The 15031-nt window shown below is 45.2% G+C and overlaps 1 protein-coding gene across 18 annotated transcripts in view; it reads left to right on the top strand.

Annotated features, from left to right (window-relative positions):
- The window catches only part of SCN3B (sodium voltage-gated channel beta subunit 3), a 75774-nt gene extending 61379 nt beyond the window's left edge, over positions 1-14395 (top strand). For 12 of the 18 annotated variants that reach the window (XR_014815521.1, XR_014815520.1, XR_014815519.1 and 9 more), the window contains 4 exons: positions 2439-2664; positions 5893-6031; positions 9989-10067; positions 10436-14395. Coding sequence is in view for 13 of the 18 variants with exons in the window: in XM_084976455.1 (XP_084832581.1) it covers positions 2439-2664; positions 5893-6031; positions 9989-10052 (429 nt within the window). In the remaining 5 variants the exon portion in view is untranslated. The remainder of the gene's footprint in view (positions 1-2438; positions 2665-5892; positions 6032-9988; positions 10068-10435) is intronic. The other 6 variants (XR_014815522.1, XM_084976459.1, XM_084976458.1 and 3 more) reach the window with 1 other exon arrangement.
- Positions 14396-15031: the final 636 nt, after the last annotated feature.

Below are 15031 nucleotides of genomic sequence, written 5' to 3'. Positions count from 1 at the left end.
GATTCTACAAATAAGTGATATCATATGTTATTTGTCTTTCTGTTTTTGGCTTACTTCACTTAGTATGAGAGTCTCTAGATCCATCCATATTGCTGCAAAAGGCATTAGTTTGTCTTTTTATGGATGAGTAATATTCCATTGTGTATATGTACCACATCTTCTTAATCCATTCATCTGTCAGTGGACATTTAGGTTGTTTCCATATCTTGGCTATTGTGAATAGTGCTGCTATGAACATCGGGGTACATGTATCTTTTTCAACAAAAGTTTTGTCCAGATATATGCCCAGCAGTGGGATTTCTGGGTCATATGGTAGTTCTATGTTTAGTTTCCTGAGGTACCTCCATACTGTTTTCCATAGTGGTTGTACCAATTTATATTGCCACCAGCAGTGGAGAACGTACTTATTCTCCACACCCTCTCCAGCATTTGTTATTTGTTCACTTGTTAATGATGGCCATTCTGTCTGGTGTGAGGTGATGAGCTATGATTTTTAATGCATTTAGAATAGTTCTGGAGTTCCTGCTGTATGGCACTGGGAACTATATCTAGTCACTTATGATGGAGCATGATAATGTGAGAAAAAAGAATGTATACATGTTATGTATAACTAGGTCACCTTGCTGTACAGTAGAAAATTGACAAAACACTGTGAACCAGCTACAATGGAAAAAATAAAAATCATTATTAAAAAAAAAGAGGAGTTCTCGTCGTGGCACAGTGGTTAACGAATCCGACTAGGAACCATGAGGTTGCGGGTTCAATCCCTGCCCTTGCTCAGTGGGTTAACGATCCGGCGTTGCCATGAGCTGTGGTGTAGGTTGCAGACGCAGCTCGTATCCAGTGTTGCTGTGGCTCTGGTGTAGACTGGCGGCTACAGCTCCGATTAGACCCCTAGCCTGGGAACCTCCATATGCCGCGGGAGCGGCCCAAGAAATAGCAAAAAGACAAAAAAAAAATAAAATAAAATAAAAAATAAAAAAAAGAATAGTTCTGGAGTATAGGAAGCACTATATAAGTGAGAAAATATGCATAAATAGGGCAACTGAGGCTTAAAGAAGTTAGTAAGAAAGAGCTTAGATTTGAACCAAGTTATCTGACAGCAGATTCAAAGCCCCTTTTACTGCACCGCCTTGTCTTCCTGGAGACAAGTTTTTTCTCCATGAAGACTTAATGGACACAATATTAGGATGAATTTCAGTTTTGCCTGCTCTTCTGTCTAGCTCTCCTGAAGCTGGACTCATTTCCAGCTCTAGGCTGAGTGTGCCATTCTGATGTAGATTTGCTCCAATCAGGTGTCAGACCTGGGACCAGTCATCTTCCCAACCCCCAGCTCAGGGCTCACTGTGACCCAGGCTAGTGCCCAGGTTACAGGAGTCTTAAAGTCTTGACCAGATGCAAAGGTTCCCATGAGCCTCAGGTCTGGTCATATGCCAGCCACCTGCTCTGCTTCGGGCCTGCCCAAAGTGAGGAGAAGGTGGCACAGAGGGAGGAAAAGAAACTTTAAAATTATGCTGGAAATACAGAGCAATGCTAATAGAAATTTTGGTGAAGATGAAAATGTCCCCTATTTGTGCTGTCCAGTATAGTAGCCACTGGCCACATGTGGAATTGAACACCTGAAACTAGTAGCTAGTGCAACTGAGAAACTGAATTTTACATTTTATTTAATCCCTAGTAATTTGAAATTTAATGTAAGTAGTCGCACAGGGCAAGCAAAGACTAGAGTGAACAGCACAGGTGTAGAGAAAAACACACACACACACACACACACACACACACACACTCTCACACACACAAAGAGATACACTGGAAGGTGGAAGTGTTTGGGACAAGAAATGTCAAGACTAGATTTCAGTTCTGGTCCAGCCCAGAGGGGAAGACCTGATGTTTGCACATCACCTGGACATTCTCTGGGCCACTTTAGGATCCTGCATCTCCTCCCTGTGACCTGGCCCTGGCTGCCCACAACCCCTCAGTGGGGACCAGCTCAGAGAATCCCATTTGGAGGCCTCATGACAAATGAAACTGCCTCTCTGTCTCTATCTCTCACTGGCTGCCCCCAGGACACATCTTTCTCCCTTGTTCTCTCTTTTTGCTTCCTTCCAATCTTTCCTTCCTCTCAGTGTCCCCCTCTGGTCTCCTGTACATTTCACTCACCTTCCTCTGTTCTCTTTCTTGCCACCCCATTTTCCTGCCTACCCCTTCCTGCTGCAACCACATACCCTGACAACCTGTTCGCCTTCGCCCCTCTTTCCCCCTCTTTGCCCTCTTCCCTGCCCCCTCGGCACCTCCTGTCCCACTCCCACCTTCAGGAGCTCCTTGTGACATTGTACCCCCCCACCCCATGCCCCATTCTGGTCCTTTCCCCTGCCCTGTCCCCATCTCTACCCTGTCTTCTCTCCTCACCCTACCCCCTTTTGCCTCTCTACCTGCAGATCTACGAGTATCGGAACGGCCAGCAGGAGGTGGAGAGCCCCTTCCAGGGACGCCTGCAGTGGAATGGGAGCAAAGACTTGCAGGACGTGTCCATCACAGTGCTCAATGTCACTCTCAACGACTCTGGCCTCTACACTTGCAACGTGTCGCGGGAGTTTGAGTTCGAGGCTCATCGGCCCTTTGTGAAGACCACCCGGCTGATCCCCCTTCGAGTCACTGAGGAGGGTAAGTCTCGAGGGTGCCCTGCTCTCAGTGGAAGGGGGACAGTGGGTTTCCCCACAAGTGAGCCCCTTTCAGAATGCAACCCCCCGGTATTTGGAGTGGTCTAAAAATGTCACCACTGCCTGGTCATCCTGTAGTGGCCAGCTTCTTGCAAGTGCCTGAGGGCTGGCCTCTCTGTGCCTTCCTTTCCTCAAAGCAAAAAAGTGTGGAGAGGTCAGTGTGCTATGATCTTTACCTGGTCCAGGACTCTTATCCTTAGAGAAAGAGGACAGCCTCCATGAGGCCTCAAATGGACAAAACAGCTACACTTTCTTCTCTGGCCTGCATTGAATCCCTGACTCAGTGGGCTCAGAGAAATCTCATGAGTTACCTGGAGGTCATCTACCCTCCTGTCTGGGAGCCATACCTGCCTCCAAACCAGTGGTGCTCAAATTTCAGCCAGCCTCAGATTCCCCCATAGGAGTTCTTAAACCCAGCCTTTCTGATTCCAAAGATGGAGCCTGAGAAATTGACTAACAAATTGCCAGGCAGTGCCAATGCTGCCAGGGACTGCGCTTTGAGAACCACTGCTCTCAACCAAAGTCTGGCAGTCTCTGTTTTCTGCCTCCCTTCACCATAATCACACAAGCAGCCCCTTCTCCATCCGTGGTGTCTCTCATGATATAACCCCATTCTTAGCTGGGAAAAGGGGAAACATATCTAGCTCTCTAGTCTTTACATTTTTCTGATTTCTTACCACCGCCTGTTGCTTGTTAGGGTGGAAAGCCCTTTCATCAGTGTAACTCAAATGTTTCTGTTGCATGACACCAGTCTTGAGGGTGAACTTAGAACAGTCTTTAAAATTTTTTTAAAGTATAGTTGATTTACAGTGTTGTGCCAATTTCTGCTGTACAGCAAAGTGACCCAATCATACATAGATACACATTCGTTTTCTTGTATTATCTTCCAAGATAATCCCAAGAGATTGGATATAGTTCCCTGTGCTGTATAGTAGGATCTCGTTGCTTATCCATTCTAAATGTAATAGTTTTTATCTACTACTGCAAACTCCCAGTCCATCCCACTCCCTCCCCCTTCTGCTGGGCAACCACAAGTAGGTTCTCCATGTCTGTGAGTTTATTTCTATTCTGTAGACAGGTTCATTTGTGCTACTTTTTAGATTCCACATAAAAGTGATATCATATGGTACTTGTCTTTCACTTTTTGACTTACTTTCCTTAGTATGAGAATGTCTAGTTGCATCCATGTTGCTGCAAATGGCATTATTTTGTTCTTTTTTGTGGCTGAGTAGTATTCCATTGTGTATACGTAGCACATCTACTTAATCCATTCATCTGTTGGTAGACATGTCGGTTGTTTCCATGTCCTGAGAACTTCCTGTTCTGCTTTCAGTTGGGCTCATTATTCAGAAAACTGGGGTGGAGGGGCCTCCTTACAGATGTCAGAAGAGTGATAGATGCATCTCCCTTTGTGTTTTCTCACCCAGCCTAAATGATAACTTCATTTTGCTTAGCCTTTCTCAGGCAATCTATCTCCAGCCCATTCTTAGCATTTTGGCTGCCCCAAGAGGCAGGGTGGGAACAGGCAAAAGGTGTGGGGCAGAAGGGAAAAGGGAGGTCAAATTAAAGCCAGGCTCTTCCTAAAAAAGGGTGCCAGGAATCCTGACTTCCAGGCCACAAGCTTATTTATTTTTTTTATCATGTAATGGTGATAAAATTCATGCACATCAGAGTAAGTGAGGCCATGGTTTAGTCATGACTTAGACAACAAGACTAAAACGGAAGGTAGGTCAGTCCTGACTGGGTACAACGACTCTCAGGCCGTTGGGCTCAGACCTGACGAGCCACTTCCCCTCTCCAAGCCTATCTCCTCTGTGTAAAGCAAAGAGGATGGACTGGAAGCTCTCTAAGGTGTTTTCCAGTTCAGAAGTTCCATAATCCTCTTCTGTTTACACACCTCTGCTCCCTGGGGAAAGGTTGCGGGCGCCCCCTACTGTTCACTGCCAGGAGAGTCAGCTGGTGACTACCTGGCACTAGGAGGCCACCTCTGTCTCCACTTCCTGCTCTCAGAGGCTTTTTGCCCCCAGAGACTCTCGTGTAGCTGATAGAAAGTGCAGCAAAGTGGAGCCAGTCTGCCTGCCAGACACCAGAGCCAGACTTGGATAAGAATAGATGAAAACACGCTTGTTATCAGAGTCTCAGAGTCTCTCGGGATGTTAGGGCTGGGAGGAAGCTTGGCTCTCTTTTAAAACAGGGGTCCTGAACAAAGAGCCTTGTATCAGCATCACCCAGGGGCTTTCTGTCAGTGTAGACAGCTCTGTACCACTGCTGCAGGTATGAGTTCAGTAGGCCTCTGTGCCATCTCACAAATGTAAGTTGAAATGACTCCCCATATGATTGGAGGGTGCAGCTCTGGTCCCTCATTCTGTGGCTGGGAGACAGCTCTGGAGGATAAGGGCTTGCCTGGGCACATGAAGCACCTTAGCACCAGAAGCAGGATCTTTGCATTTATTTGCTCTGTTTCTACTGCATCTTTTCCCTCCAGCACATCTCACTCTCTGCCATTTTTTTTTTTTTTTTTGTCTTTTTAGGGCCACTCCTGGAGCATATGGAATTTACAGGCTAGGGATCTGATCGGAGCTACAACTGCTGGCCTACGCCACAGCCACAGTCAGATCCAAGCTGCGTCTGTGTCCTACACCACAGCTCACGGCAATGCTGGATCCTTACTTAACCCACTGAGCTAGGCCAGGGATCGAACCCACAACCTCATGGTTAATAGTTGGATTCGTTTCTGCTGAGCCATGATAGGAACTCCCCCACAAGCTATTCTTAAATATGCTAGGTAACATCTGGTGTGCATTATTATCCTCACCTTACAAATTAAATAAGCGAGTCTCAAATCAGGAAAAGGACTGTTCACACACCAGGAAGTACGAAAATTGGGACCCAGCCAAATGTATCTCATCGAGCTCCGGGATTCCTTTCTCTGCTCTACTGCCTCTTCCGCCACCCACCCTTCTTCCTCACCCCTCCCCGCAGAGCCTCTGAGGAAAGTCAGTGAGAAAGCCGGCAGACAGGAGAGGTAGAGGGTATTAAATCTCTGATACCTTCTTGAGGTCCTTTAGACCCAGTGGTTATTTAAGACCTAAAAGTAGGCCTCCTCTGACCCCAGTGACAGCCCCGGGGTTGTTGGGCACGCAGAGTCTGAGCCTCCCTCTCCCTCTTGCAGCTGGAGAGGACTTCACCTCTGTGGTCTCAGAAATCATGATGTACATCCTCCTGGTCTTCCTCACCTTGTGGCTGCTCATCGAGATGATATATTGCTACAGGAAGGTCTCAAAGGCCGAAGAGGCAGCCCAAGAAAATGCGTAAGTCTAAAGACGCCAAGGCAATGATAGCTTGCACCTTCGGAGCGCTTGCCTCATGGGTGAAGTGCGAAGCAATTTACATAGCCCTTTGCTTGCCTCCCAACCTCTGTCAAGGTGGGCAGCATTAATATACCCATTTTACCAGACAAGAAGACTGAGCCTGGAAAAGTTTACCCAAGACCATTGACTGCATACCTGCTAACGCTTGCCCCGCACTTTTTAAAAAAACTTTATTGAGGCATAGTTGTTTTGGAATGTTGTGTTAATTTCTGCTATACAGCAAAGTGATATTCAGTTGTACATATATGTTCTTTTTCATTTTTTTTTTAATGGCGGCACCCATAGCATATGGAAATTCCAAGGCCAGGGATTGAATCCAAGCCACAGCTGTGGCAATGTCAGATCCTTCAACCCACTGTGCCAGGCTGGGGATCGAACCCATGCCTCTGCAGGGACCTGAGCTGCTGTAGTCAGATTCTTAACCCACTGCGCCATAGCAGGAACTCTTTTTTTCTATTATAGTTTACCATAGGATATTGAATATAGTTCCCTGTGCTATAGAGTAGGACCTTGCTGTTTATCTATCCTATGTATAATAGTTTGCATCTGCTAATCCCAAATGCCCACTCTATCCCTCCCCAACTGACCCTCCCCCTCGGCAATCTCAAGTCTCTTCTCTATGTCTGTGAGTCTGTTTCTCTTTCATACATAAGTCCATTTCTGTCCTACTTTTGATTCCACATGTAAGTGATTTCATTTGGTATTTGTCTTTCTCTGACATACTTCACTTAGTGTGATAATCTCTGGGCCCATCCACGTTGCTGCACATGTGCCCTACACTCTTAACCACTATGTAAAGCCCATCAGCTGCTGCCACAATCCAGTAACATTAACATTTTTATGACCATTTTGTAGATACCGAAGCAGCTCATAGAGGCTAAGTGGCTTGCTGAGGCCACACAGATAATGAGAGGGAAGGCTGGGTCACGCTAATGTACGTGCTCTTCCTGTCACTTTCATTTGTTTGCTGTAAGCCACAGAGTTCATTAGGCCACCCGGGCACTGCCCTTTATTAGCTCCAGAGCTCCAAATATGTCCTTCCCCTTGGAGCGGGGCAGCTGTTGAATACCCAGAGAGGGGCTCTCTTTCTCCAATGTCCAGGCTGTACCTTGGTCATTTTCACCAAGGCCCTAGTCACCTAGGATGAGGACATGTAACAAATGATGGGGTCTCAGTGTCTAAGGGGCTATGTTGGCCTGTGATTTGGGGAGAGGAAGGATAGAAAATAACCCTCACAGATGTACTCAGCTGAGGCTTAACCTAAAAACGCTAGGCTACAATCATCTGGAAATGTTTGATAAAATAAAGTACAATTTTTCATGATATCTATGATCCCAAGAAAGTAAGAAATTATAGCTGATCAAAATAAAGTATCATTTTTCATAATATCCTTGATCTCAGGAAAGTAAAAAACTGTAACTGACCAGAGAGAAAGATAGAAAGAAATGATACGCTGGGAGGCTGTCATTCCTGGTGACCTAGGTGATCAGATTTTAGTGCTTGAGTATAGCAAGTGCCCACAATTGGACAGGAAGTGGCCGCATTGGACAGGAAGTGCCCGTGCATAGGAAGTACCTGTACTTAGAGAGTTCCCATGCTTGGACAGAAAGTACCTATGATCGGGCTTGCACAAGAAACAGAGTTGGAACTGAGGTCACCAGGAGAGCCAGGATCCATACAACTCATGCAAAAGATAGATCAGAACATAATCAGTCCACCAGCCCAGGGAACATAGCTATCGTAGCCTGATGCCAAGCAGAAACATAAAAGATTCTCGAGAATTGGTAACCACAAGCCTGCTCTCACAATGTTTGGGATTTAAGTTTATACTACCCATATGATCCAGGAACCACTAAGCTGAGAAATTCAATTAAAAAAAATAGTCCCCAGACAGTGATAGTCAGGTGGAAGCAAATGAAAAACTACTCTGAAGGGACCCACTTTCCGCTGAGGCTTCGCTGTTCTCCAGATAAAGCATTGCTGAGTCTCATTCCGCAGTCTGATCCAAAACTAATAGACACAGCAGCAGACAATTCAGTGTGAGCAAGAGAGGTAACAGGATTAAGTCCTGAGAACTTAAGTGTGAGCAGGATTAAGTCCTAAGAACTTCAGACACAAGAAGGACCTGGTAGAATATAGGAAATGTTTGTTTGAAAAAGCTAAAACAATGAAAGGAGGAACCCAAGTATAAGACTAGCATGAGTTGCTAAGAAAAAACAACAGGCAGATTTGAACAGAAGTAAAAAAAATCTGGAAATGAAAAATACCGTCAGCAAAATTTTTTTTTTTTTTGGTCTTTTCTAGGGCCACACCCATGGCATATGGAGGTTCCCAGGCTAGGGGTCGTATCGGAGCCATAGCCCGCCAGCCTACACCAGAGCCACAGCAACGCCAGATCCGAGCCGCCTCTGTGACCTCACCACAGCTCACGGTAACACCAGATCCTTAACCCACTGAGCAAGGCCAAGGATCAAACCCACAACCTCATGGTTCCTAGTCGGATTTGTTAACCACTGAGCCATGACAGGAACTCCCAATCAGCAAAATTTATAACTCAATAGATTGCTTCACCAGAGATTAGATACTGGTACTCAGAAGATAAACGTAAGGCAGTCCCACAGAATGAAGCACAGAGATATAAAAAGATGTAATATCATAAAGAAATATGGAGAAAAGAATTGAGAAGATTTATTAGAATAGAAAAGAGGATATGGAGGAAAAACAATATTCAGAGATACTGCGGCCCTAAAAAGACCAAAAAAAAAAAAAAAAAAAAAAAGTCACACAGAAGGTCAAAGGCCAAAACTACTCTAAGCCAAAGGATGGCCAGATAGTAAATATTTAAATATTTTAGGCTTTGCAGGCTACAGAGGTTCTCTGTCTCATATTGCCCTTTGATTTTATTTGTTTGCAAGCCCTTAAGCAAGTAAGAACCATTATCAGCCCATATGCCATAGTTTGCCTGTTTGAAATAACAATAAATTTGGGGGAGGTGGCTGGTAGTACTTTTCCTATCAGATATGAAGATTTCTTATAGAGTTATTAGAGAATTTACGATACTGATAGAGACACATAATGCAAACAGAACAAGGCAGAGAGCCTGCAGACAGGTTAATGCCTATATAAAAAACTGAAGGAAGAATGAACTGTCCAGTTAATGGTATAAGGACAATTCCTTATCCATATAGAAAATACAATAAAATTAGATTCCTCATCTCTCACACTAAACAAAAATAAATTGAGTGGATTTCAAGAAAAGATGAAATGTAAAACTCTAAAATTCTATTAGGAAATATAAGAGTATCTTTATTACCTTGGAAGTGGGAGGATTTCTTAAAATACAAAAGGCACAAGTCAGGGACAAAATGGTAATTTTGATTACACTGTATGTAAAGACAAACATCAGACTGGGAGAAGATATTTTCAAGACATGAAACCATCAAAGACACATTAATGAGAAAAAGACAGATATCTCAGAAGAAAAACTGGTAAAGTACATGAACAGTCATCTTACAGAAGTATAAACCCACACTGCGTATAAACTTAGGAAAAGATGCCTGACTTTCCCAGTAATCAGGGAAGTGAAAATTAAAGCATCCTTAAAATATAATCTGACATCCATCAGTGTGGCTGATTTAATCTAACAGTACTAAATCCTGAGGACAATGTGGATAAATGGGAAGACTCACATTGCTGGTGGAAGAAAAAAATGAAACTATTATTCTAGTCTGCTGAAAGGGCCATTCTCATTTTCTCTCGGGTAACACAGCCAGAAGGAAATGCAGAGCTGTTCTGTAGGCATCCTCGTTCCTGTGCCCTTGCGCCTCCCCCTTTCCTGTGTTTCCACCTCGGGGTACCAAACACACTGATTTTCTTCCCCCATCTTTCCTCCAACAGGTCTGACTACCTGGCCATCCCATCAGAGAACAAAGAGAACTCTGCGGTGCCAGTGGAGGAATAGAAGGGGTGACTTGAGGTGATGTACAGGGAAGGGAGGGGCAGGTAGCTCAGGATGGTAGGTTGTACAGGTGACACTGTCACCCACCAATCAAAGTGACTTTAAATTTGGTCCTTTAGATTAGATTTCTACCCTACCCAGAGTCCCCACCCTCAGAACACATCTTTAAGTTGATGCCCAAGTCATAAAGCTCTGTGTGAGGTCGAGTCCTTTGGAAGGTGAATTGCTTTGGCCTGAGTGTTGGGGCAACTTGAACTTCTGACCCATAGTGACCAAAAATAATTCCCTGACTCCCTCCTATGTAAGGATCATGGATTTTGTCAAAGAGTCTTTGGCTGGGCTGGACTGAGCTGGAACTTCTCAGTGAGTTGTTTTGTCATTGGTAGGTGGCCTGAACACTGAAGGACTGGCTATCCTAGGTTCAGTGATGTCAGCAGCGTCAGGAGGCTGCCCCAGGGGCCACATCACTTCCCTTCATGCCTCCATCCTTCAGCTCACTCATCATCCATCCACTCACCTCCGACTTGCTAACCCCATCAGACCTATACACCAGAAGACCTTGCCAGAACTGAGGAGCCAATATGTCTACACAGACTCAACCTCACCCTGTCCTAGCTATCAGGCAAGCGGCTCCCATGCCAACTGACTCCTCCCCTGAGCTCCACCCGACTTTGAACACATGCCGTGGGCAGTACATCCACCTGCCCCTTACTGGCTGGAGCTGGCTCGTTCTCCATTGCTGCAAGTGAATGCATGTCTTAGTGGAAGGAAGCAGGAATGGTCAGTTGGGGTTAAAGCAAAAGAGTGTCATGAAACGGGATTTATTGATGTCAGTTTTTCTAAGTTCCTGGCCCACGGGGCTGGAGCATCAGAGCAAAGCATGCCTTTTTAGGCCTTCCAGTGATAGAAAGTTCGTTAAGCATGGACTAAACTATTCTCTGGAGCTTGGCTCCAGGGCTAGATACCGATAGGTCTCAAAGGCCTGGGTTAATCTCAGTCCTTGAAGAAGCCAAGCGTAGGCAACCAGTTTAGTCACACATGTTTGTAATCCTCACACGGTAACATGTGTGTGCCTTCCCAGGCGAGCACACTTCCTGAGATGGCCAGGTGGCAATACTTCCCTGTGGGCACTGGAACTGAAATCGCAAAGTTCTTCCTCTCAGAATTTCTGTGGATCAGTATTATTACTCATTTTACAGGAGGCAACTGAGACTCAGACAGAGCTTAACAGAATAAGAGAATTCAAAGGATAACCTGGAGCAGATAAGGCCTTAGGTGCCGCCCGGTGTACACTTCCCGAGATGGGATAATTGTGTTTCTGCAAATTGAGTTTGGCTATGGCTCTTTCCCAAGCCCAGAATTAGGTGGGTTGCCTGGCTAAGGTTAACTCATATTGATTCAGGTAACTAGCCCTTGGCCAGAAAGGCAGAGAGAAGGATATGAGGTAGATGTGAAGAATTTCTCTACTGAAAAGATTTGTGACTCTGAAACCTCCCCCGGAACGGGAATGCACCTGGGAATGGTGCTTAACCAAGACACGTGTTTTTAGTGAGACGGATGATGAGCAAATGGGTGCAGTGATGGGGGAGGGGTAAGCTTGGTGACTTCCAAAAATTTCACCTGGGAATTCACAGTGTCCAGGAATCTTTTCCAGATGTTAGGAGAGCAGATAAACACTGCACAAATGTTAGCCACTGTCTTATGATTCACTTTGAGTAACTGGTGTTAAATGTGGTGTCCTCAGGCACTCTGTGATAAGGGAGGGAAGGATGCTACATGGGATATAAGAAGATGAAGGTGATGGGATTCTGTGGCCAAGATGTCCCTCAGATCCAGGCAGATTTCTGGGGAAAGATCCTATCCCTTGGCTTTGGGCCTGATCTTGACAGAGTCAGTTTTTCTTCTCTCTGCCATTCCTGGGGAAGTATTTGAAACAAGTCCTTGTTGACATATTCATGAGTCTGAATTTATTGAAGAAAATACTTGCTTTCAATAAATTCAAGGCCCTTCTCATTGGTAATTTCCCACATAATTCCTCTGAAATAGGGGACAGAATGTCGATTTCTTTTACTTTAGAGTGAGGGAAACTGGCCTGGATTACTGTGTGGTTTCCCCAGCCACATGGCTGGTGGGTGACAGCTTGCTGTAGAAGCAAGCTACCTTCTAGCACTCCACTCCACTGCTGCTTCAGTAGGCTGTGCGTCTCACTTGTGACCGAATATGCATGTTTGTCTTGTTTCCTTTTGAAAAGCCAATTGCCTAAGTGATTTTTAATGCAGCTGAATGGTACCTCTTTTTTTCTTCTTTGTCTTTTGCAAGTAATCTTCCCTAGTCTTTTCCTTCTCCTAATGCCTCAACTTGTCATTCTTAATACTTTATTAAGCTCTGTGCTTTCCCAAGCCTTTTTATTTCAGTTATCTTATTTCTTCCCCACAACTAGCGCTGCGAGGTGGATATTGCTAATATGGGAACAGATGAAGAAACAGGCTGTCTGAGGCTAAGATGCTTTACCAAATCATAAGTTCATGTAGCTGGTAAGCAGAGAGCTAGAATCCGGGTCTTCTGACCCCCAGCCCAGGTCTCTCCATGGAGACCATGGCTGCTTCCTTTCCTCTCATTATTTTTACCTTTATCAAAACCTTGCCTCTCTTGCTTGTCCCGAGATGTTCAACATGTTCTCCCGCCCCAAGCCCACCACCACTTTGCTTCTGGCCCTTGCTCTGTATGTGCTTTGACAGTCTATCTCATGTTGCTTTTCCCTTTCTCCTTGGCTTGTGCCGCGTTCTTTCTCCTGAACTGCAGTTGAACTCCTTCCTGGAGACCTGATCATGACTATAAATCCACAAGGTACTGTGATCACCAGCCTACTTCAAGTCCTCACTCTCTCCCCATCGCGCCCCATCTCCCTACAGAGGGCCCTGACGCATGTGCACTGCTCTGGAAGCTTTGTCTGGCATGCTGTTCTTATTCAAGGGCTTAGAAATGTTCTCAAGGGCTATTATCACTTTAGGAACCCTATCTGTTGTCTTGGTGCTGGGTATTCCCCATGACTGATCCTTAACCACACATTTTTTTACTAAAGGCTCAGCCAGGCTGGGTCTGGTTTTCCCTTTCCTTCGGATGTTGATGGCCATGAACTTCATTACTCAACTCAGTTGACCCCCGTGAGCACCCTCCCTGCTGAGCTTTACCATCGGCTCAGCCTTGCGTCATAGCTCCAACTTCTGTGTGGAAAGACCTCGATAGTCAATACCTGTTCCTACGCCAGCCTTTCTTTTCAGACCGTCTAAAAGCACTATCCTTTAGAGTCACCACCCCCAAACATCCGCACACCCAGACTTCTGATTCTGAGTTTCTCGTTTCTCCTTTGATGCCAAACGAGACACGTTAGTAGAAAAGGAATTTTTCAAAGCAGGGATATGCTGGAAATATGTGTAGAGCTATGAATGGTGAAGAGAAGCGATAGTAGCTCCCTCCCTTCTCCCCAAATTAGATCAAAAAGAAAAATATACCCATCTCAGAATCTGTCATAAATCAGAGGGAAGAGGGCCATGAGACTACATTGTGGCAGGAAGAAGCAGGGAGCTAGACACATTTCACAACAGGTCATGGTTCCCCTTTCCCAAGTTAAGTGGAAATGGAAAAATAAAATAAAAAGCACCTTCCTCTCCTCTCCTTTTGTAAATGAAAACTCTCTAACCGGGTGAATTCTCTTAGGCACTGGCTATGTATCTGAATACCACTTGGCATGTCATGACTCTGATCATGCATTCATTCTGCATTTTAGCACCCACTCTGTGTTAAGCACCAGTCTCCACCCTGAGTGTGCCTCGTGGCCTTAGGTTTTAAAAATAGCATCACCCAAGGCCGTTCCTAATCTCTTCTGTGGTAGATGACTTATGTTTAGCCCCTCTACCCGTCCTTGAGTCTATCGGAGGACCCAGGAGATAAGCGCTTTAAGCAGGCCTAAATTGTAGATTAGCCTCAACCTCTATCTTAGGCCAGCTAAGCTCAAAGCCTGTATTACTTTATCTTTCTTTTCCCCAAGTTACCATTTGGCAAGAGATGTCTCTGATGGGCAGTGTTTGTGCCGGGGCGGGAGGCTACTGAAGGTCGAGTGCTTGTAGGTTTGTGATGCGCCATCAAACACGACCAGCAAACTCATGCAGTCCTGGAACTGATGGGGCTCATTGCTATGTTGTCACCTTCTTGCTGCTTTCTCTTGATTTTCCACAGCCAATCTTTCTCTGAACACTAGAAATGTCGTTCCCGACCACCCAATGCCTGTAACGTGGTGTTTTTCAGTAAACTCCCTGTTCACATTAATAAAGTGTCTCTAAACACTGCTGGCTCTGGTTGTGCTCCACTGTGTGTGTCTGCCATGTGTACCATGGCTTCACCTTCCTTCCCAGCCTGCATCAGTTCCTGAAGTCTCAATCACTGGCTATATGCCCAGAGAAGGAAAAACACATTCACTGGTCTAGGATTAAACATAGCATCTCCCTTACTTCTCAGCCCCAATGCAGATGAGTCCAAGAGTCACTGCGTTCTCTCCTCAATCACATCAAACAAGTCTCCTGCCAGGTGGTGAGGGGATGGATCCTGGCGAGGAAGGCAGGGGTCACTCCCTCACCGGGTTAGCTAACATAAGGGACTAAAGCAAAACTGTCCCCCAACGTCCACTGTCTTAGATGTGCCAAGGCCCCAAAGGGAAAAGTTACCCAAGAAATTGTCATTGGGATCCACAGTCTATCATATGCTCTGGTATTTCCATATGGTGGCAAGTACTGCACTAAGATGATTTTTTATTTCATTATTAACTGGTATTATGAAATAATAATGAAATAAAAAATTATCTTAGTGCAGTACTTGCCACTGTATGGAAAAACAGACTCAAATGTACACATAAATGTTTTTATATTTCCTCTAAAGTAAACTGAGGCTTGGAGTGATACTTGGGGCCCAAGGCCACAGCTGATAAA

This window comes from Sus scrofa, chromosome 9 (genome assembly GCF_054392235.1).
Source record: "Sus scrofa isolate SSC_HxYL_T2T_F1_AM1 chromosome 9, Sscrofa_HxYL_maternal_Yorkshire_Landrace_v2.0, whole genome shotgun sequence".
NCBI classification, from domain to species: Eukaryota; Metazoa; Chordata; class Mammalia; order Artiodactyla; family Suidae; genus Sus; species Sus scrofa.
This window is presented reverse-complemented; position numbering and strand designations above follow the sequence as displayed.